We start from the raw sequence: 20845 nt of genomic DNA, 5'->3' as shown, positions 1-20845 counted from the left end.
TTACATAAAAATTTTGAACGTAACGAGACCAGCGGAAGTACGGAAGGAGCAGGGTTCTATCCGTAGAACAGTTCAGACTCCAATCTATGAGTTAAATTTACAAGTTGGAGCCTACCAAGAAGGCTCTCATTACTAGGATTATTTCAAATTCTACATTTATTACTTGGCGAGGAATATCAAATGAGGTTTAAATTGTGTTCATGTCATTGTACAATGTGACACAGTAATATACACTGTACAGTAAGAAGTTGCAACAAGGGGTGGCTCGAGTTCATCAGATGTTTTACTCGCAAATGAACTCGTGTTGCTTATTTGCGTTGGTTTTGCGAACTACTGTTGCTTTATCTGCTTGCTTTCCTTCTGGACGGCGGCAGCATCAGTCAACTTTATGAAGCGTCTGTGAATTGAGAGCTATACAGGTGATGGATCTCCGGGTTTCTCAGTTTGTGTTGGTCTCCTGGACAGTTGGGACCATGTCAAGTTCAGATGAGAGATCAGCATAACAGCAACTATGCGTATGTGACATATGTCATCTTCTTATAAGTTTGAATGACGTTTAAGAAGAATGGTTGGCACTGTAAAAATATTTAATTACGATGAAACTACAGTAAGCATGTACTTCGTTGTGACAAAGGAGAGCAAACTGAGAACATGCCACCACATACCTTCACGGTGAAAAGGACACTAGAGTCAAAAACTTGCTGTCCAGCAGTAGCCTTCAGCCCTTCCACGTATCCAGCACGAGGCGCCTTCACAACATGCTGAGAAAAAGAGTAAAAGATAGTGAGTTTAACAGTTTTTTTTAAATAGAAACTACCATCAGCAAGCTCATTCAGACCTCCATCTTCATTGCTTCTATGACCATCACAGGCTGACCTTCCTCCACCCGTGCACCATCCTTAAGCAAAACCTTTACGACCAGACCTGCCATTGGTGCCAAAACACTCCCCTTTGGATGTGACCTCGCCTCAGAGGAAGCGCTAGGTTGAGAACTGTCGTCAGGTAACTGCTCAGCTCTCAACATCTGTCTGTAATGATGATGATGCTTCCCATGCCAGATGTGTATATGATTGCAATTGTCCTGAAAGCAGCAGATGAAGGAAATTTAGGGAGGGTGTTGCTTTCAGGAGTAACTTACGAATACACTCACTACCACCAGAGGGAAGCATCTTATTTACCTTTGAATAAAATGCTAGGGTTACATCTGTTTGCAGGCCACCAACATCAACCCGGAAGTCATGGTCACCTCTGCTATCTACTTTGACATCCAAACCAGAAGAGCCATCTTCAGACTGGCCACAGCCGAACACAATTAATAAGAATATTCATCAACAGGTCAAGCATAGTTAAATAGTGTAGTGTCCAATGCCAACAAGTACATTAATTGAAACTGCCACTATGTTGTGTGTGTGAGATCACCTCAATGAAGTAGGTGCCATCAGATCTATATGTGACCGACAGTTTAAGAAGATCATCACTCGACCCACCAAGTTCTCTATCCAACTCAAATTCCATTAGACGCTTGGCAAAGTGATGCATCCTGAAAGGTGGATGGGTGTACCACACAGAAAGTGTCTTATCACCTGCCAACAAAATTATGTCATTATCAGTCCATATAAGCAAAATGTTGCATGACATATCAAAAGGACAGGCACATAACGTACGAAGAGATACTTCAGAGGAAATGTGATCTTTCTGGCAAATGCAGGCAGCAGCCAAGATCGCACCAAGCTCTGCTGCTTCATGTGCTACACTCGAGGCTTGAGCAGAAGTACTCAAAAGATCATTTTGGTATCGTTCAATGAAGTGTGTCTCAACTAGGCCTTTTTCAAAGGCACTATGACCTGCAAGTTCTTGAAGGAAACCAACATTGGTCGGCAAACCTGCAATCTGTTTATCCATTAAACACAATATGATATAGACAGTGAACTATCAAAATAACCAGATCAAGATCTTTCGCTTCCAAAGTTCAATAAATGTTTTCTTCACAACTGATTAGGAGTAAATGCAATATAAAATCTCTTGACAATCTCCAAGGGGCTATTAGTAAGAATGAACCAAGGATTCATGGTGACATTTAGTAAGTGACAACAAAAAACAGAGGTATAGCAATTCTTAACATGCCCTGTTGATTTTTGCATGGCTAGTAAACAAATTCAGACCAGGCAAGAACTAAACTTTTAGAATCCATTATTATATATACATCTGGAAAGTCGGCCTGCACTTTGTGGAACTGCATCAACGCATATGAGACTAGTGGACTTAGAACCCAAAAAAATAGGAAGAGACAAGACATCCTGAGAAAAGTCTAATCAGGTCATGGGGGTTTATATACCTGAAAGTTTGACAAGCAGTTCTTTAGCTTGACTAACGCAGCATTGCGACTTTCACCCCAAACCACGAGTTTGGCTATCATGGGATCATAATGCATGCTGACAGTATCTCCTTCTTCAACTCCAGTTTCAACTCTTACTGATAAAGAATATGTCAATGACATACTGACATATGGCTGGCAATAGATTATGCTGCAGTGTATCCCCAAAATTTACCTGTTGTGGTAGAGGGAACTGGCCTGTAGTGGTGTAAGGTTCCTGTTGCAGGTAGAAATCCCCTTGGAACATTTTCTGCGTATATTCGGGCTTCAAATGCGTGTCCTGAATCAATGTATAGTGATAGTTAACCATATAACTATCTAAGAACGTTAGAAGAACTAACTGACATTCATCTAGACATCCAATTTATTAGTTCATGTATTAAGAGAAGCTTAATTTATCACCCATGTTGTTTATTAGAAGGTAAACAAAAGGAATTCAATCCTCTCCCAGAGAATGGCCAGTTTCTTCTTTAGTTCTTGTCTCTTTTGGGCACTACTGGCATTATGAGAAGTCAATAGCAATATGCATTATGCAAGTGTATTTTGCAAACTCATGTAGATTCTAAGATTACATAATAGTTATTTGGATGGTTAACCACCTAGAAGTGATTATTTGGCCCAACTATCCCTGTTATGTGGCCTAAATCAGCAATTAAACTTAACAGTAGAAGTATCCATTAACTGTATTGGACCTGCTTAATAGGTATAACAAGTGCAAGTAATGCTTAAATCACACCATGATGTGCTCCAATAGCAATGTAGATAATGAGCACACTGCTGTTAAATTAACTATTAGTGGTTGGATCCTTAAAAAATAACTGAAATACAACTAGATGAGACGGCTATGACATAATGCTAAAATGAAATGGAAATTCAAATAACAAAGAGATAAAACATAATACTAAGAAATTATCTGTAACGCTTTCTGGATGAGATCATGAATATCCTGACAAGTATTACCATTTAATGGAACCTGCTCCTGAGATAATGGTAGGCGCTCTCCATTTGCAACTCGTATTTGCCACTCAACAAGATCTTGGCCAACTATCATCTCTGTCACTGGGTGTTCAACCTTCAAATATAGATTTACCACATAAAGTATTTTCATACTTCAGATAACCGCATCCAGTTTATACTTAATAGGCTACCCATATACAAATAAAACAAAATCCTGTGTGTGTGTGTGTGGTTTTGAAAAATATTGATTTATTTTTCTGATACCTGAAAGTTTGGAGAGTGTTTCACAAGTTAATTAATTTTACTCATGGTGGTTTATCTCTTTTGTCATTCATTGCTCAAAAATACAACCGTCGCAGTTGACCTTACAAAACCTAAGCTCAAAGTCAATTGTTCAGATGACATTTAAAATATCAACCTAGTCTGTGATAGTGTAGCATACCAAAAAAATGCAAACATCTTATATCATCATCATAAATATAGTACCTGGAGTCGAGTATTCATTTCCATAAAATAGAAGTTTCCAGAAAGAGTATCCACAATAAATTCCACTGTTCCAGCACTGTAGTAACCAACTGCCTTCAACGTAAAGAATCTAATAAGTGACCATGTGCACAAGTTATAAACAACAGCAAGGAACAGAAACTGGAATTATGAAATCAGTATTAAATCACAGAATGCAATATTCAGTAGAATTGTCAAGCATGTCACCTTTGCAGCTGATACAGCAGCTTCACCAATATGAGAACGAAACTTAGCTGTCACATTTGGCTGCAAAGCATATATAGACAGAAAGCTGAAGTTTTTTATTTTACTCAATGCAAAACCTAGGACATTGACAAGTAATAAAGCCTTACAGCTGGAGCTTCCTCAATAATTTTCTGGTGCCTTCTTTGTAGACTGCAATCTCTCTCATAGAGGTGAATCACATTTCCATGTTGATCTCCAAATATCTTCACACATAGCAATGGTGTCACACAAAACAACAGAGAGCCACTGCAAGTATATGATTCAAAAATGACTATTGCCGTACTGAAATCCTTGAATATTACCTGGACTTCTATATGTCTGGGTTGAGTAATGTACTTTTCGACCAGCAGTGTGTTTATGCCAAATGATGCTGCAGCTTCTCGTTGAGCACTCAGTACAGAATCCACAAAGTCCTCAGGCCTTTGAACTATTCTCATCCCCTTAAGAAGGCAAAGATCAAAACAAAGCAGGATGAAGTGAGAAAAGACTAATGTGTACAAGAGACGTTATAAATGCACTAGTAAAATGGGTCATGCAGTAAACAAATACGTGAGAAGAGAGCATATAATTATATAGGAATGTGCTTCATATGGCCATAACGGTATATGCTCAAATCAACTACCCTGGGAGCTTCTCTCAATAAAATAGGAAATGAAAACAGATAACTAAGAAATAAAAAAAAACATATGCAGCTAAATGCGACAAACATGTCCAGTGTGCAGTATATTTCAGTTATACCTTGCCTCCTCCACCATGTGTGGGTTTGATCAAAACTGGATACCCAATCTTATCAGCTTCGAGTTTTAATAGCTCAATATCTTGTTCAGCCCCATGGTAACCTGGAACGAGTGGTACTCCAGCAGCACCCATAATCCTCTTAGAAGCACTAATTTTCACATAGCTTCCTTAGAACACATTGTCCCATAAAGGAGGAAACATACAAGCGCATCAAATGAAGAACATATTTACCTCTTATCACCCATGTCTCGGATAGCAGAAGGCGGTGGTCCAATGAATGTAAGCCCCTCAGCTTTACAAAGCTGTGCAAAATCTGCGCTCTCTGAAAGAAAACCATATCCTGGGTGGATAGCCTACAATAAATACATACAAACATATGTTTTTCAGAATTCAAAAGTATCCACATCGCCATCATGACACGCCTCAGACAAACATATGCAGCAATACAGAAGCAGGAGCCAAACAATGCAGTAGAAGATTTCTTTTTTTATTTATTTGAGAAAATGTATCTTTCAGGGCGCACAACAAATAATTCGGTGAAGAGGGCTGAAATGGCCAGAGCTGAACAATTCTGAATTTCTGATAGCTCTGTATTCTGCAACCATATAGGGTCCATACCAAAATGGCAAAATGTGATCCTATCATTCACTATTCCTTCGGTGCGACTCAGAAGCAAATCAAGTGACCGATCGGGAACGACAAAGCTTCACATAGTAGCTACCTACTGACTAATGCCACCTAGCATGAAGGCCAAGGCCACGGGATAGGTACAGTCACACTCACACAGAGACAGTGGCGCAGAGCAAAGGGAGATGGCTGCAATGCTAACTAATCAGCGCCGCTGCGGCAGGATTCAAGCAGCTAACCGAGCTGCGGTGGCGGGGGGTGGGGAAACAGGCGGACCTTGGCGCCGGTGCGGAGAGCGGCGTCGACGATGGCGGCGGCGTTGAGGTAGCTCTCCCTGGCGGGCGGCGGGCCGAGGCGCACGGCCTCGTCGGCGGCCCGCACGTGGAGCGCCCCGCGGTCGGCGTCGCTGTAGACGGCCACCGTGGGGATCCCGAGCCTCCGCGCCGTCCGCATCACCCTGCACGCGATCTCCCCCCTGTTCGCCACCAGCACCTTCTCCACCGCCGCCGCCTCCGCCTCGGAGGAGGAGGACGAGAGGAGCCGCGAGAGGAGGAGCAGGGGCCCCGGGGCGGCGCTCCAGCCGCGGCGGGGGCGGAGGAGGCGGGAGGCCATGGGGCGGGGCGCGAGGTGGAGGGAGCGGCGATGGGTTGGTGAGCCGCGTGTTCGACGAGCGAGAAGTGGTTTTATTTTGTTTTGGTTTTTGGTGGGAAGCGATGGGATAAGGGCGGTGACTGGTCGGGGAGGGGAGTGTGCAAGTCCCCGACGGCTCTTCCTCCTCCGGCGACGTCGGAGTTGGATGGGGGTGTACGGTTTGGCTGACTTGGCGTGGGCCCACCTGTCTGGGCTCGACATATACGCCTCGGGCGCGTTCTAAGCCGACCAAGCAACCGGTCTAATCAGCCGCACGTAAAACTCATGATTAACTGAGTATTAGTTTTTGTAAACTTGAAAAATGGTTAGTCTAATTTTTTTCAAACAACATTCATATAATTTTTTTAAAAAAATATACCATTTATTAGCTTGGGAAATGTGCGTACGAAAAAAGAGAGAGAAAATTTACGCTCGTTGGTCGGTTGCGGACGGCCCCTCGTGTCTACTAGAGCAAGTTCAAGTTCAATAGTATAGCCAACAGCTAGATACTACCTCCGTTCCATAATAACCTTATTTTTCGTTTTTCATGTCCAACGTTTGATCATTCGTCTTATTTAAAAAAATTATATAAAAAATTAAAAAAATTAGTCACGCATAAAACTATTCATGTTTTATCGGCCAGTAAGAATAAAAATATTAATCGCGAAAAAATTTCAAATAAGACGAAGAGTCAAAGTATCAAAAAAACTGAAAAATGATCTTATTTCGGGATGGAGACAGTATAAATTGTCTATGGCTAACTTAATAGCCAATTTATATAATAGTCATATACTATAAAACTAATATACGGTCTTACCTGTCATACACATATATATTGATGACACATATATATTGGAGTCCGTGTTGTATAGCTTGCATTTTTCTTTCCTCTCTTATCACATTAAAATATACTTATAGCTGGCTTATAGTCTACTATTATACCTGCTCTAAAGTACGCTGTAACTACTTGCATTCTAAAATAAGGTCATTTTTTACTATCTGGCTTGTCCTAAAATAAATTTATTTTTGAGGAGTTATTGTATTAGAGTTTGAGAAAACAAAAAAATAAATGCATTGGAAATAGATAAAGTAGAGGATAATTGTATTATGCTGGTCTCAATTGGGGGTTTTGAACTCCTTAAATGGCATGCTACATATACAAACATGGCACATATATTTTTTTATGAAAGAGAGGATCTGAGTTTTACGGAGATGAGTTTTATGGGGATAAACTTAGTGTATACAGTTATCTACAACATAAAACTGGATTGAAACATCTACTGACAACAATTCGTTTTATCACCACATATTTAATTAACTCCTACTGATTATTTAGATGCATAATTTAAGTGATATGTTAGCCTTTGAAATTATGAAGTGAAATTGTACATTGAGGACACTTGTTTCATGTATCCACTTAAATATATTTTTGATGATTTGGCTCTACGAAAACCCTATATCTCCTCAACCTTAATCCCTCCAAAAGCTTCAAGTTTCCTTGTACTGTTAGAGAGAGGGAGCATTTTGTTAAATTGTAGCGTACTAAACACAGTCTAATTTAGTCAATCCAATAAGAGGAAAAAGTATATTTCCCTCCCTCAACTATGTTGCAAGTTTAATTCATGTCCTTTAACCTCAAAACAGGCACATAAACTCCAGCAACTATTATAACCAGATGGAATTACCTTCCATCTCCATCAGAAACAACCCCACCTTATTCATATTCATATCCGGAAAAGTCATGTATTCACACCTGGACTGTTGAGAACCATCCGCTCTGAATTATATCCGTATTCATTTTTCTTCAGAGTGGACAAAAACTATTTGCTCTATTTTCATCCCCAGTGTGCCCCATAAACACCATGTTAGTCGAAACAAAGCCACCTTGCGATCCACAGAGGGAGATAAAATTCTTCGGTATTCATAGACGAGAGAGATTTTATACACAATTTTATGGTCGTGGGACAAAAACCAGACTCAACCAAAGGGTCGTTCCTAGCATTTCGGAGGCCTTAGGATGGAATAAATTTTGGGGTCCTTTGCTTCAACATTATTTTATATTAATGGCAAAGAAGAACATTAGGTGGATATTAGAGAATAAAGAATCTGGAACCAATTACCTTCAAACGTAGAAATTTTCAGCCGTACATATGAGAAGTGAATATCATATTTCAGGAATAGATGCAAAGATATAATTTAGATTAGTCATTAGTACTAGGATAAACTAAATGATGTCAAATTAATCATACATGAGGGATTGAGCCGAGAACCAGGCTGATTTGTTGATGTATAATAGCTGAACACCTTCTTTTGACAACAAGTAATGAGAATCTTGCGAACAAAGGAAAGCCAAGCTATAACAAGCTCCTGATTTAGGAAAGATGAGATAAGAAAGGAGGGGGGTTGGGGAGAAGTTATGAGGAAGTGACATATATACAACTTTGTTACGAGGGAATTTCAAGAGGATCCGTTACATAACAATGAAATTAAAGATAAATTTCTTGGGAATCTACCAAAATGAGCCCTCCTCCATTATTGGCATCGACACCCACGTTACAGGCTGCGTCTCGTGAAAGAGGAACGAGGAGATGGCGAGACGTTGAAAAGAATAAATCAAGAATTACAGGAGCGATCGGAGGAAAACCACACTCCTTGACTCGTATAGTCTGCCCTCCTAGGTTGATGAGCCTAGTATCTTTGGTTTGACTCGTTACTTATACAAATATATATATATATGGTTTGAGAGCCCCTTGGGCTGTTTTCGGCAAGAGAGGGACATAAGTTAACTTATGTGACACAGAAAATATAGTAATAGTCTAATAGATTAGTATATGCTTAATTAATTATTAACTATAAAAATATAAAATATATATTATGATTTTTGAAAACAACTTTTCTATAGAAAACTTTTATAAAAAATACACCGTTTAATGGTTCGGAAAACGTGGACGTAAAAAATAAGAGAATTAAGTTAAATAGCCGGGGGGACAAACGCGGCCTTGGTTTCATGGACTCTAGGCCATCGCCTTTCTCGCTATGGCCCAGTAACGGCCTGCCTACAGCTGAGAGACGCACAAACGAACTTCTTCAAGAGAAGGGAAAAAAAATTCCATTTCAGTCGCAACACATACCCTAGCTAGGCCCAGGAGCCCAAGAGCGCAGCCCAGCGCACACCCCACCTGTCAGCGTGGACGATGCCACTGACAGCCGGGCCCCACCCGCGAAAAAATGGGGTTCCCGCCCATGGCCGCCCCTCCCCACGAAAACGCACACGAGAGACAAGGCGACCACGCGAGTCTCCTCGTGGGTGGCGATGGTATAATTAGGACGAGAGACTCTTCCGAAGAGAAGCGGATGCGGATGCGGAAGCCGTGTCCTGTCAGTGCAAAGCGAAGCCAAGGCCCAGTTCGGTACTAGTAAACCCTCCTCTGCTAGTGGAGCAGCAGCAGGAGGAGGAGGAGGCGGCGGATGCGGGAGATCCCCGCGGGGCCGCCGCCGGAGATGGACACCCCGGACAGGCCCCCACGCGCCGCAGACGCCGCCGCCGCCGTCGAGGTCCCTTTCGCTGGCTCCGACCGGTCGCTGCTCCCCGTGGCTGGTTTTAGAAGGGAGGGGTTTATGGGGGGTGGGGATTTGGGGGTCGGCGGCGGGGGAGGGGATGGGAGGGGAGCCGATTTGGGGCTCCCGGTTATCTTATTTTATTTTTTAGATTTTTTTTCTGATTTTTCTTTTGTGTGAGGAGGGGTGTTGGATTTGCTCGCTCGGCGGATTGGTGGTGGGGTTAGGGGTTTTGCTCATCCATCCATTGTTGAGCTTGACGCGTGCTGGATTTGAGGCGATGGGAGGGGGTTTTCTAGGTGGAGAGGTTTGAGGTTGCGGGGGGTTTGGTTCGTCTGCAACCACATGATCTCCTCAGCTGGTCACGAGCACTGGTCGCCGCTAGATAGGGATTGGGATTGAGAGCCAAGTCTCGATCCGGTTTTGCTTGTCCGAAACATCCGTTTCGTTTTCCTGCCAGAGCACCGGACACTTTGGTAAGAGATGCTAAGACATGGAGGGTTTTAGTTTGGGGGGAAACCAGTGCACTGTTTAGATCCGTGGCTCACAGCAATGCGGATTGATTTGGCTCGGCTGCTGCTGTGGGATGCTGCGAAATGGAGGGCCTGCGTAAGGGAACCACTGCCTAGATCTGTGCCTCACTGCAATGCCCGCCGATTTGATCGATTTCGGTTCGGTTGCAGTGTCTTGCACTTCCTGTTGTTATTCTGGAACGTTTCTGAACTTCCTGATAGACTCAATAGCTACTTGATCTAGGCTGGTCAAAGTACTTGATGGGTTCTCTAACAACAAAGCATTAAAATGTTTTTGTGGGCTATTTGAGTATGACTTTAAAAGCAACCAGATAGGGAAAATGATCAAATTGGTCTGTCCATTACTTATAAGAAACCACTTATTTTCCTACTAATCTTGCATTTGTTGGTGCTTGGTTTAGTATTGCCCAGAATGCTTTACTGCTTGCAGCTAGGCTTACCTTTATATGCATGAAACTGCTGTGAAATGAAGATCTTCTATTTCAAATGTTAAATAGAAGTGCCCATTCTACTTTCTAATTCGTTTTTCATACCTACAGGACTCTCCTGTCTTCAATTTCATCAATAGTCTATCTCCTATACCACCACCTAAGCCTTCAGACTCAGCACATAATGTTCAACTATTCAAGTCATCAGACTTGGCTCCTGTTTCGTCAATCTTTGCGTCACCACATGTCAATCCTGCGAAGGAATCTAAACTGCTGATTAGGTAAATTTATATTCTTTTCTAGCTGCTCATAATTTCGTCCATCTAAGCTTTACTTAATATGTCTATATGTATTTCCATATTAACCAGGGACGATTCTGTTCACCTTTCTCGAGAATCTCACTCTCCTAACAGTGTCAGAACTCGAATAGGGGCTACAAGCTCTATTAGAATGATCAGATGCAAAAACATTGTTTCAGAAAATTGCAGTATCACGTGTTACCTTAATGAATCAAATTCAAATAAATCATCTCAATCCATCCAGCTTTGTAGTGACAGTGCAGAAAGTGATAAGGATCAAAATACTGATGGTAAAAAGGATCCTACTAGGGAGCAAGACCACACAGATTTAGAATTTGTCCTACTTGATCAGAGTGGACCAGAAAAAATGGACTCATTACATTCAGGAAATAATGCTTGTGAAAACCAACTGTCTGAACAACACAAGGATGAACTTGGGTCATTTGATGGGGGTTACATGATTGCACATCAATCAAATAGTGATATGCTGAGATTAACTCCACCATTTGAGTCAGAAACACATTTAGTGAATGAGACACTAGGAGCAGATAATGTCTACTGTGAATCCTTGTTGACTGATGGTTCAAGTGGCTCTTACATCCAAAATTCTGCACCTGATCCTCACCTTTACTGGGCTGGTACAGTTGAAGGGTCTGCAACAGATTATACCCCCCAAATGATCCCTGGTGCTTGTCAAAGTCAGTTGCTGCCTAATGATCAAATCGGTAACAAGCTCAACGAGCCCAGCGATTACATGCCACTGGACCAAAATGTATGTATTCTTGCTACTATCCAAGATTGTATATATATTCACTTGCTGGTTTTGTTGATAAATGTAACAGTGTATGTACACGTAAAATGCTAAGAGATTGAAATTAAATGTCAATAGCAATTTAGCAAACAAAGGTCTTTTATTGATGCACTTTTTTCTATTATGCTGCACTCACTTTGATAATCTTATATTCATATTTTAACAATCTTGTTATTAGAATTCATAACTCTACTACACAACAATCCTTTTTTACATATAAATAAATCTATTCTTCATATATATATTTCCTGCCATTGAAATCTATTGCTAATCTGAATTGAAGTATCAATGTTTATCCTTATGGGCTGTGGTAATAAACTAAATAAATAATCTGTCTTGTTTTCGCAGGTGTCATCACAGAATTTGCGAGGCATGCGTAGGCGTTGCCTTTTCAATGAAAAGGCTGGGGCTGCTAATAAAGGTGTAAAGAACACCTCAGTTCGTCATTCTTCAAATTTAACGACCCCCAGACGCAGAACTAGTTCTAGCGATAACAACCTAAAGACTCTGAGAACCCCTCCATGTGCATTGCCTGGTATTGGCTTGCATTTGAATGCCCTTGCTGCAGTTCCAAAGGATAAAACAGCTCTTCGTAATGACACTGAATTTTCTTTAAATCAAGCCAGCAATGCTCCATCTGCTGTTGGTTCTTCTCCACCAACAGCCGATCCACATACTGTAAATGATGATTCTTCTCAGACAGCCGTGGTTGCATATGTTGATGAGTGTAGTCAGGGTAGCCCCAAGAAGAAAAGGTACTTTGTCTATGCCCATTCTTACAGGCCATCAGAACCATTTCCCTGGACAAATCATGAAATGCAATTGTACTTATGCAGACACAAGTTTGATAATGGTGATAGCACGTCATGCAAGCGTTGTAGCTGTAAGAAGTCAAAATGCTTGAAACTGTAAGTCGTCCTACACCTTTTCTTCTCAATTGTTTCCCCTAGTGTTATGCAACAAGCCAACAAGGTTAATTTACAATGATAATTTGTTAAGATTTTGGTTGTTCTAAGGTATCAAGCTATTTGATAGTGCTTGAAGTTTAGGGTGAACATATCCATGTTTTTTCCCTGTTTGCAAAGTAGGAGTTGCAAGATCAACTTATATGGTGTATCAGGCGCTCCAAGTTTTGGGTGGAGTGTTAATAGAAAGTAATTGCTTTGATGTACGCGTTAGGTTTCCTTACAGCATTATATCCTTAACTATTGCACATTCTTGAACTTGTTGATGTCAACATTTTGCTCCTGTGCTAGTTGTTGGGGCTGTGTACAGTGTACATCTCCATGGAATCTAGTTAACTATGTTAACATTTAAATAGTCTGCTGTCATGCCTCCAAAAAAGATGTTTGCAAGTAGCGTTGTAACAAAAAATTGAAAAAAATAGGAGTTTTGGAAAGGAACTAGAATCCTTTCAGAATATGGTAGGAGCTGTACCAATTCTTATAGAAGGATAAGAAAAGCTTTTGTCACGATGCACAAGATGACAGAGTTTTCAGTTGGATATAGTTTGTAAACCGAAATAGACCCGATCTAGCTGGTAGCATGGGAGAATGGGTAGTCTGAAGTGAAAAATCAAGAAAAACAATTTAATGCCCTGTTGCTCAATGTTTTGATTGATGAATCATTGAATTGATAGAACATGACATGATTTTAAATACCGCACAGTTGGGAAATGGTAATACCCACTATGCCTACTATAGCATTGTTGCAAAAGAAAGCGATAACTCTCTAGGTTTGTCAGTTTTCTTAATGTGGTTGAGACCCACCATTGTCTTGCTGCCATTCACACATGCACAACAAAATTGATGGTAATGAATTAATATGATGGGGACAATTCAATATGAGCAAGTTGCAGAGAGATGATGTTATGTGTGTGGAACAACACCATTTTGCTTGTTTTCCTAGGCATGGTTAAATACTAAAGAGTGCAATCACTTGAGTTTGTGTGGACCATTCTGCTGACATCACCAGTACGTTGGGCTTGATATTGATACATGAAATTTGATCTTGTGGATGACATGCACTTGCAGCATGTTAAGGTTCTCTTGGTTCCGGTATAGCAACCCTATTAAGCCAGCATTAGAAAATAAGAACTATTTAAGATGTTTTGGAATCTTTTTTTAGTATTGCTCATTTGAAAAGTTTTCACCTGTTATTTGTAAGATATTTCTGGAGAAGTTCCATCTTGTTGGAATGTGTTCTATCAAGCATCATCTCTAATATAATGTTCTTGTTAACATTTGTCATGCAGGTACTGCGAGTGTTTTCATGCTGGTGTCTTTTGTTCAGAACCTTGTTCATGTCAAGGTTGTCTGAATAAGCCTAGCAACATGGAAACAGTTCTATCTACCCGAGAGCAGATTGAATCTCGTAATCCACTTGCATTTGCTCCTAAAGTAATCCGCACTGAGCCTGGTCAGGAAATAGCTGTAAGAGCCACTCTGTTTATTTTACTTTCTTTCTACTACTTGCTACTGCTCATAGCATTCAATTATTTGTTTGTTTTTACTTTCTTTCTACTACTTGCTACTGCTCATATCATTCAATTATTTGTTTGTTTTACTTTCTTTCTACTACCTGCTACTGCTTATATCATTCAATTATTCATTCATTCATTTCATTTTGTAGGACGACTCTAACAAAACTCCTGCTTCTGCTCGTCACAAAAGAGGCTGCAATTGCAAGAAATCATCTTGCCTGAAAAAATACTGCGAATGTTATCAGGTCCTAGCTCTTAGATATGGTCATGATTTCATTGTTCCTTAGCCCCTCTGCATTAATCTCACTCTCACTTTTTTAATTAAGGGTGGTGTTGGATGCTCTGTGACTTGCCGATGTGAGGGCTGTAAGAATGCTTTTGGGAGGAGAGAGGGTAAGCTTCATCTTGACAGCCTCAATTTTATAAATATGCAAACTGCATTGAGTACTTAAGCGATAATAGTTGCACCTGTGCTATTTCACAATGTACCAATTTCAAAAAAGGGTTAGGGAGTTCTTTAGGTCAATAATAATTGCCTGAAAATTTCACTCACTATGTATTTTGGGAGTTCAAGTTTGATATTTCAACTTGTAATTAAATTTAATACAGGAGGGTACTATAAATCTTCTACTATTTTGCATGTTACTATTCTACATGAAAATGTATTTCCTAGGCAATATTTTGGTAGAGCTTTGGTCAATGTAGAAATTGGTGAAGTTGCTTAATTTTGGAGTTTGCATCAATGCCAACTTAAATTATACCCGCAAAAGACTAAATTATTCTTGGGTATGGTCTATCAAATACCCTAGAAGGGGAATCATCTCAAACTTCTGCCAGGTGGGTAAAAATAATAATAATAACCAATGTTAGTAGAGGAAGTTCACAATTTTTGTGTAGCATAATACTTCCTAAACTATATCATTTATAAGTATTACTTTTTTTCCATTGAAGGAGTTTCAATATTAAGCATGGAGGAAGCTAAGCGTGGATCCGAAGACAAGAATGGAGGTGTTAAAGAAGAAACCATTGATAATGATAAACAGCTTGTTATCTATCAAGATACTACCAATCTTACTCCTCCTGAGAGCGTACTGACAACACCTTTGGTTGTAGATTGCAGGTATGCCTCAGACATATGTTTTTATGAATTCAATCTCTTATGTATAGTGCTAAAATGTCAGTTTTTTTTCTTATAACTCTCTTCCTAGACCCTTGGTTCCTCTTCCACCTTTGAGCTCCAAGAAGCCACGATCATCTACGAAGCTAGGTGGATATTCGTCTCGACTTGAAGGACCCCTGAAGTCTGACATTCTACTCTCTCCATTTGAAAGCTATGCAGAAATGATGCTTGGGGATGGTACATCAAATACCCTAAAAGGGGAATCATCTCCTCAAACTTCTGTCAAGGTTGTGTCACCTAATAAAAAGAGGGTCTCTCCCCCTCGCATTGGTACTGGATTGTCTCCAATCTGCAAGAGCGGCAGAAAGTTGATTCTGAAGTCCATTCCTTCATTCCCTTCTCTTGGTGGCGACCTAACTAACGTGGATCCAAACGCTAGTTCGCTAGCTCCTTGAACACAGCAAAATTGAGTGCTTGAGGTAAAACATCTCTTTTTCCCATTGCCCTTTGTTCGATGACAATGTTATGTCCATTCTCTGCTCATCTAAGTAACCACCTATGCTCGTGTAGGCTATATCCTTGTTAATTTATGATTTCCACAGAGGACCAAGATCACCAATACCTCAGTCTGCATCACAGTTGGTTCTATCATCCTCTAGAGTTTGATGATGAACCAAGGGAGTTTTGTTTCGGCAGTTCTGTTCAGAGGCTGAAGTTATCCCATGCTTTCTCGAGAGTGCAAATGTGGAACGCTGAATAATAATCCAGTAAGTGTACACCTATGAAGCTGTTCAAATTACGCCCCTGGAGAGCCTCCTGTGATTGGGAGGTGTGCTAATAATCATTTCCAGACTCGTCGACGTTGTCATTGTTGAGTTGCCCATCCCTGTTCGTATGTACCATTTCATGATTTGTATGAAAGACATCTATCTTCTATGTACCACTTTTTATGGATGTCATCTATGTATTTGGGATCAAGCTGTTAAAACTTTTTATGTACTCCAAAACTTTATGTAATTGAGAACATGCAGTTATTTTTACTTATGAAACAATTCTGTTTAAAATCCAGTTGTATGTGTATGTGTCTGTCAATGAACTTGACCATATGGATCGAGAACTTGCTTGTGCGATATTTTTATCCTGTAGATATTATATCAAAACTGGAATTATGTGCAGAAGAGAATCTTCATGTTGTCTTCTCCATCTTAGGGCACGTATAACGGTGTTTATTAGCTGACTCTTAATGTCATGTATGTAAATTTGTTGATACAGAGAAAAACAATGAATGAGAGAGAAAACCAGTTGTTATGTATGATAATAGTTTAGAGTTGACTCTTAGTATTTGCATGAGATAGATTAAAAGTTAAGAATAGTAATAAAAAAATATTTTGTTGTATTAATGAGAAATCGTATTTTACTTTACATTTATAAAATAAGGTAGTGCTACTGACGTGAATAAGGTAAGAGTCTAGACTTTACCTTTAAGAAAAACTGGAGATCTGCAAATCTTAACTTCTGCGACATACATGCAATTTTCTCTTTAACATGTGGCTACGAAAATCCAAGTATGAATAGTTACTGACATTGTTGATCATGATCTTCATGATCTTGTTCCCTATTGCTTGTATTTGCTTGCAAAGTTTCGATACCGTGTGTGAGTGTGTCAACTCTGGAGTACGGAGCATGTGACTTCAACTGCAAAAGTGTTACACGTATTCAAAAAGAGGCCCAAGCCACCTGTAGTTGAAGTGTTGAACATAGCATGTGACTATCTGGAAATCCGTCGCAAGTTTTTTTTCGGTGAAAACATTTCAAATGTAACTATAATTATAACTATAATGTAATTATATTGTAATTTATTTGTAACTGTAATATAATTACATTGTAACTTATTCTCTTTATCCGAAAATGTAAATATCTCTAGGAGTTGAATCCTATACCAAAATCTAAGCATTTATAGTACAATTGACAATACCTTCTTGTTCAAAATTCTTTCCATTTTATACCACCTAACCTTTCATCCTCACCAATTTCTTATTTATTAAATGATACTATAGTCTTTTTTCTCAACTTAGTCTTTGCTAAACAACATATAAATATTTATATTTTGGGATGGAGTTAGTATATGCAAGATTGCAAGTATAAAAAACATGCAAATCTCGACATGATATAGATTTTGTCACTTCTCCCCGTACAAATCTCCATATAATCGAATAGTCAAGAAGTTAAAAGTTACTCTCTCCGTTTCACAATGTAAAACTTTTTAATCTTGTCTAGATTCATATGAACGCTAATAAATCTAGGCATATATATATATATAAATCATATACATTCATTAATTGATTAATTTAAGTAAAACTAAAAAGTCTTATAATATCAGACTGAGGCAGTACAATACAATTGCATTATAATTATGCTATAGATACAGTTACAGTATGATGCGAAAAACTTGTGACGGAAAAGTCTTGCCCTTCAAAAAAGAGGCCCCAAAGCCACCTGGAAAAACTCTTGCCGGAAAAGTTTACGGGCCTCGGCCCAATACGGCCCACGTCCACCGCATTGCCTGGTTGCCTTCTCCCGGCTCGGCTCGTCCCCTAGCCCAAGACGCCTCGGCTTGTCGGCTCGGCTCGGCTCGTCTTCCCCGTCTCGTCTTGGTGGCTTCGTCTCCGCGGAGTCACGCACCACCAAAGGGGAAACGGACGGACGGACGGAAGCGAACCAAACCACTCGTCGCCCCCCGCCCCCCGCCGCCGCCGCCGCCGCCGCCTCGAGCCCTCCTCGCGCGGCCGGCCGCCTGCTGCTATCCGCTCCCCCCGCTGGGATGGCGTCGAGTGGAGACCCCTCGGGAGTCGTCGGTAAGCCCTAGCGCCCCCCTCTCTCCCTGGATCGCTCTACCTTTCGATCGATCCGCTTTTTTCGAGGCCTTCGTCTGGATCTATCGGCGCGCCCCGTGCGCGCGGATGCTCTCCGCCGTCGCGGATCCACGGCGTCGGATCGGTATGTTCGCCACGCGGTTTCGCTCGCGCCGCATGCTTGGTTTAGCATCCCTAGCTGCTAATTCCGTATTCCACCCACGCATCCGTGGGGGAATGCCATGGGGGGCGCAGCACTGATTCTCTGGACCGTATCATGTCATGGGTGCACCTGATTTACCACTGGAGGAGAAGATGTGCTTTACATTAATGTTGCGCTGTTCGAATGAAAGCAACCACACATGAACCTGGTAATTGTACCAATAGGCACCTGTAATCCTTTCATGGAACAAGAGCATCGGATCCATCGTAAAGACTGGATTGGTTTCCAGTTTGTAGAAGTATGTATTAGTAGAGTATCTGTGTAGGTTTTTCGCTTTCTCCATGCAGTGTCATACATGTTTTCATTTGATAGACTAGCTTTGCCCAAACCGACGGCAGCCAACTAGCTACGATTTACGGTTCCTCCTTCGTTTAGGAGTCCAAGACTAGTGCTAGAGTTCAATACTTGGCCTAGACACATTTCCCTTCTGAGCGTTCATTTGGTTTTTGTTCTTATGTTGTCAAAGCATAACATGCTTTGTTAGCAGTTATCTTGTCCTTGTTTTTGGATGGCTGTTCAGTGCCTAGTGTAATCACTTGGACCCCATTTCATCTCGTGAATCCTCATGGGGATCAAGATTAATGGAATTGGTTCCATAATCCTCGATCTCACTTTCAAAACAAGCCCATAATGGTTATATTTGTCGGGGTAAGTTTGATATTTGGTAAACTATTCTTTTCACCCTATGTGTAACCAGGTGGAGAACAGTAGCCAGGTTCTGTGCTTGTAATGCTGTGTGAAGCAAGCAATTAACTAATATATAAATGTTGTTGCAGTGCCCAGGAACTTCAGATTGCTAGAAGAGCTTGAGAGAGGGGAGAAGGGCATTGGTGATGGATCAGTTAGCTATGGAATGGATGATGCGGATGATATCTACATGCGCTCTTGGACAGGCACAATTATTGGTCCCCATAATGTAAGATATTTACAATGCTTGCTCTCATACTCATTATTTGTGACTATTATGATCTGAGTTCTGTGCTTTCTTGTTGATATATATTTGATTTTGGCAGACTGTTCATGAGGGCCGAATTTACCAACTGAAGCTTTTCTGTGACAAGGACTATCCAGACAGGCCACCAACTGTAAAATTTCACTCGAGAGTCAACATGACATGTGTAAATCCTGAGAATGGAATGGTATAACTATGATACTAGGGATTCAATTCTGATTTATTTCTATATCTCGTATTCAATTATTTCAATTTCTATATCTCGTATTCAATTATTTCAATCTTATTTTTGGAGTTAATGTAGGTTGACCAAAGGAAGTTTGGTCTGTTGTCGAATTGGCGCCGTGAGTACACAATGGAGGCTATCTTGACACAACTTAAAAAAGAGATGGCAGCCTCGCACAACCGGAAATTAGTGCAGCCTCCAGAGGGGACATTCTTCTAAAAGCAAGCACCATTGATTTCGGCATACTATGGATGAGCCCTCGTAATTTCATTTCTATACATCCATAATATTTGAGCCGTTTGAATATTTAGTACAAATGATTGTAGCTGAACTTTGGCCAGTAGCTTTGTATGTGGTCCGTGTTGTCTCGTTTGTTTGGTTACTAGTTGCTAGTACGGCATTACCTCAGAGACAAACTAATGACTTGGGGGTAACTCTTGTGTAATATTGATGCTCTGCCTATCATTCTGAAGATTTGACTATCATTCTAAAGTGTTACTATGTTTGTTCTTTTATCTGACAACTTCTAGCGTTTGTTAGCAACCCAAAGTCATCTACTCCTAAACAAACAATGTCCAGTACAAATGGATGATGCAGGTGGAAGTGGAGAGGATAAAGAAAGTGCTAGAAGTTTCTAGACCCTGTAGAGGGGAGAATACCAAGCTACGGAATAGTACTAAGCTATTACAACCGATACTTATAATTTAACTTATTAGTAGCATAAAAACCTAAACTCAGCTAGTACTAAGCTAGTAGTTAAACCAGCTCAGGACTTGGTTTCTAGAACTCAATCCAGGAAATAAGTCTTAGCCCTGTGTTCATCCTTGCCATAATTAAACCATAAGGTATCTTCTTGTCCAAACTCACAAAGAATGAACATGAAATATAGATGACAACACCCTTAAAACAATATTGATGGCAGGAAATAGTGACAATATTCAATCTTTGGAGACTCGCCATAATTTCTCTTTACTAATCTCAACTTTCCGTTTCACCGCTTAGCTAAACAAGTAGTGGAAATGTGGAATAACATGAAGAGCCAAACCCTTGCCATTAACACCTACCTAAGATGGCATCAGTATCATAGGACAGACATGAAATCTTGAGTCCTTTACTTCTCTCTCTGACAAGTGGGCCCAATGGTCATGAGATACTCTTCTTGATCTCTAGGTAGGTGGAATTTAATAATTGGACTTACTCCTATTACCAGAAAACAAAAGTTATATTTTTACATAATCATTTCATAAAATCAAAGATTAGATAATTTTTTCTGTTAATCGGCCAA

General features: G+C 40.5%; 3 protein-coding genes across 4 annotated transcripts; 2 read left to right on the top strand and 1 right to left on the bottom strand.

Moving 5' to 3' along the window:
- Positions 1–307: 307 nt before the first annotated feature.
- Positions 308–6179, bottom strand: LOC102709618 (methylcrotonoyl-CoA carboxylase subunit alpha, mitochondrial). Its single transcript, XM_015842873.2, has 16 exons — positions 5723–6179; positions 5051–5172; positions 4820–4967; positions 4384–4521; positions 4189–4284; positions 4043–4102; positions 3818–3910; positions 3335–3446; positions 2550–2654; positions 2336–2472; positions 1665–1890; positions 1420–1583; positions 1179–1292; positions 839–1081; positions 666–761; positions 308–457 (listed from the first exon to the last, which is right to left on the bottom strand). The coding sequence occupies exons 1-16, from the start codon at positions 6056–6058 to the stop codon at positions 440–442; spliced, it is 2208 nt and encodes a 735-aa protein (XP_015698359.2). The 5' UTR covers positions 6059–6179; the 3' UTR covers positions 308–439.
- A 3238-nt stretch (positions 6180–9417) lies between these two features.
- Positions 9418–16370, top strand: LOC102709334 (protein tesmin/TSO1-like CXC 2). Of its 2 annotated transcripts, none has more exons than XM_040529776.1 (11): positions 9418–9631; positions 10707–10876; positions 10964–11666; positions 12054–12460; positions 12542–12613; positions 13960–14137; positions 14337–14432; positions 14514–14580; positions 15139–15307; positions 15396–15786; positions 15910–16370. In XM_040529776.1, the coding sequence occupies exons 1-10, from the start codon at positions 9545–9547 to the stop codon at positions 15760–15762; spliced, it is 2316 nt and encodes a 771-aa protein (XP_040385710.1). In that variant the 5' UTR covers positions 9418–9544; the 3' UTR covers positions 15763–15786; positions 15910–16370. The 2 variants fall into 2 exon arrangements, with proteins under 2 accessions (XP_040385710.1, XP_040385709.1); XM_040529775.1 differs by having other exon boundaries at positions 15878–16370.
- A 1604-nt stretch (positions 16371–17974) lies between these two features.
- LOC102717854 (ubiquitin-conjugating enzyme E2 variant 1C-like) lies at positions 17975–20045 on the top strand. Its single transcript, XM_006664113.3, has 4 exons — positions 17975–18162; positions 19159–19298; positions 19396–19521; positions 19639–20045. The coding sequence occupies exons 1-4, from the start codon at positions 18129–18131 to the stop codon at positions 19777–19779; spliced, it is 441 nt and encodes a 146-aa protein (XP_006664176.1). The 5' UTR covers positions 17975–18128; the 3' UTR covers positions 19780–20045.
- Positions 20046–20845: the final 800 nt, after the last annotated feature.

The sequence above is a fragment of the Oryza brachyantha genome, chromosome 12 (assembly GCF_000231095.2).
Source record: "Oryza brachyantha chromosome 12, ObraRS2, whole genome shotgun sequence".
NCBI lineage: Eukaryota > Viridiplantae > Streptophyta > Magnoliopsida > Poales > Poaceae > Oryza > Oryza brachyantha.
The sequence above is the reverse complement of the archived record's forward strand: the minus strand, read 5'-3'. Positions and strand labels throughout refer to the sequence as shown.

Bases quoted from the DNA above. Each gene is read 5' to 3' on its own strand.
- LOC102709618 (XM_015842873.2), bottom strand. From the start codon at position 6,058: ATGGCCTCCCGCCTCCTCCGCCCCCGCCGCGGCTGGAGCGCCGCCCCG. The intron at 2,655-3,334 runs GTAATACTTGTC...ACATTGATTCAG, and splicing joins GGAGCAGGTTCCATTAAATG to GACACGCATTTGAAGCCCGA. The intron at 762-838 runs GTCTGAATGAGC...TCTTTTTCTCAG, and splicing joins TAGAAGCAATGAAGATGGAG to CATGTTGTGAAGGCGCCTCG.
- LOC102709334 (XM_040529776.1), top strand. From the start codon at position 9,545: ATGCGGGAGATCCCCGCGGGGCCGCCGCCGGAGATGGACACCCCGGAC. The intron at 12,461-12,541 runs GTACTTTGTCTA...GTACTTATGCAG, and splicing joins GGTAGCCCCAAGAAGAAAAG to ACACAAGTTTGATAATGGTG. The intron at 14,581-15,138 runs GTAAGCTTCATC...TTTCCATTGAAG, and splicing joins TGCTTTTGGGAGGAGAGAGG to GAGTTTCAATATTAAGCATG.
- LOC102717854 (XM_006664113.3), top strand. From the start codon at position 18,129: ATGGCGTCGAGTGGAGACCCCTCGGGAGTCGTCG. The intron at 18,163-19,158 runs GTAAGCCCTAGC...ATGTTGTTGCAG, and splicing joins AGACCCCTCGGGAGTCGTCG to TGCCCAGGAACTTCAGATTG. The intron at 19,299-19,395 runs GTAAGATATTTA...TGATTTTGGCAG, and splicing joins CAATTATTGGTCCCCATAAT to ACTGTTCATGAGGGCCGAAT.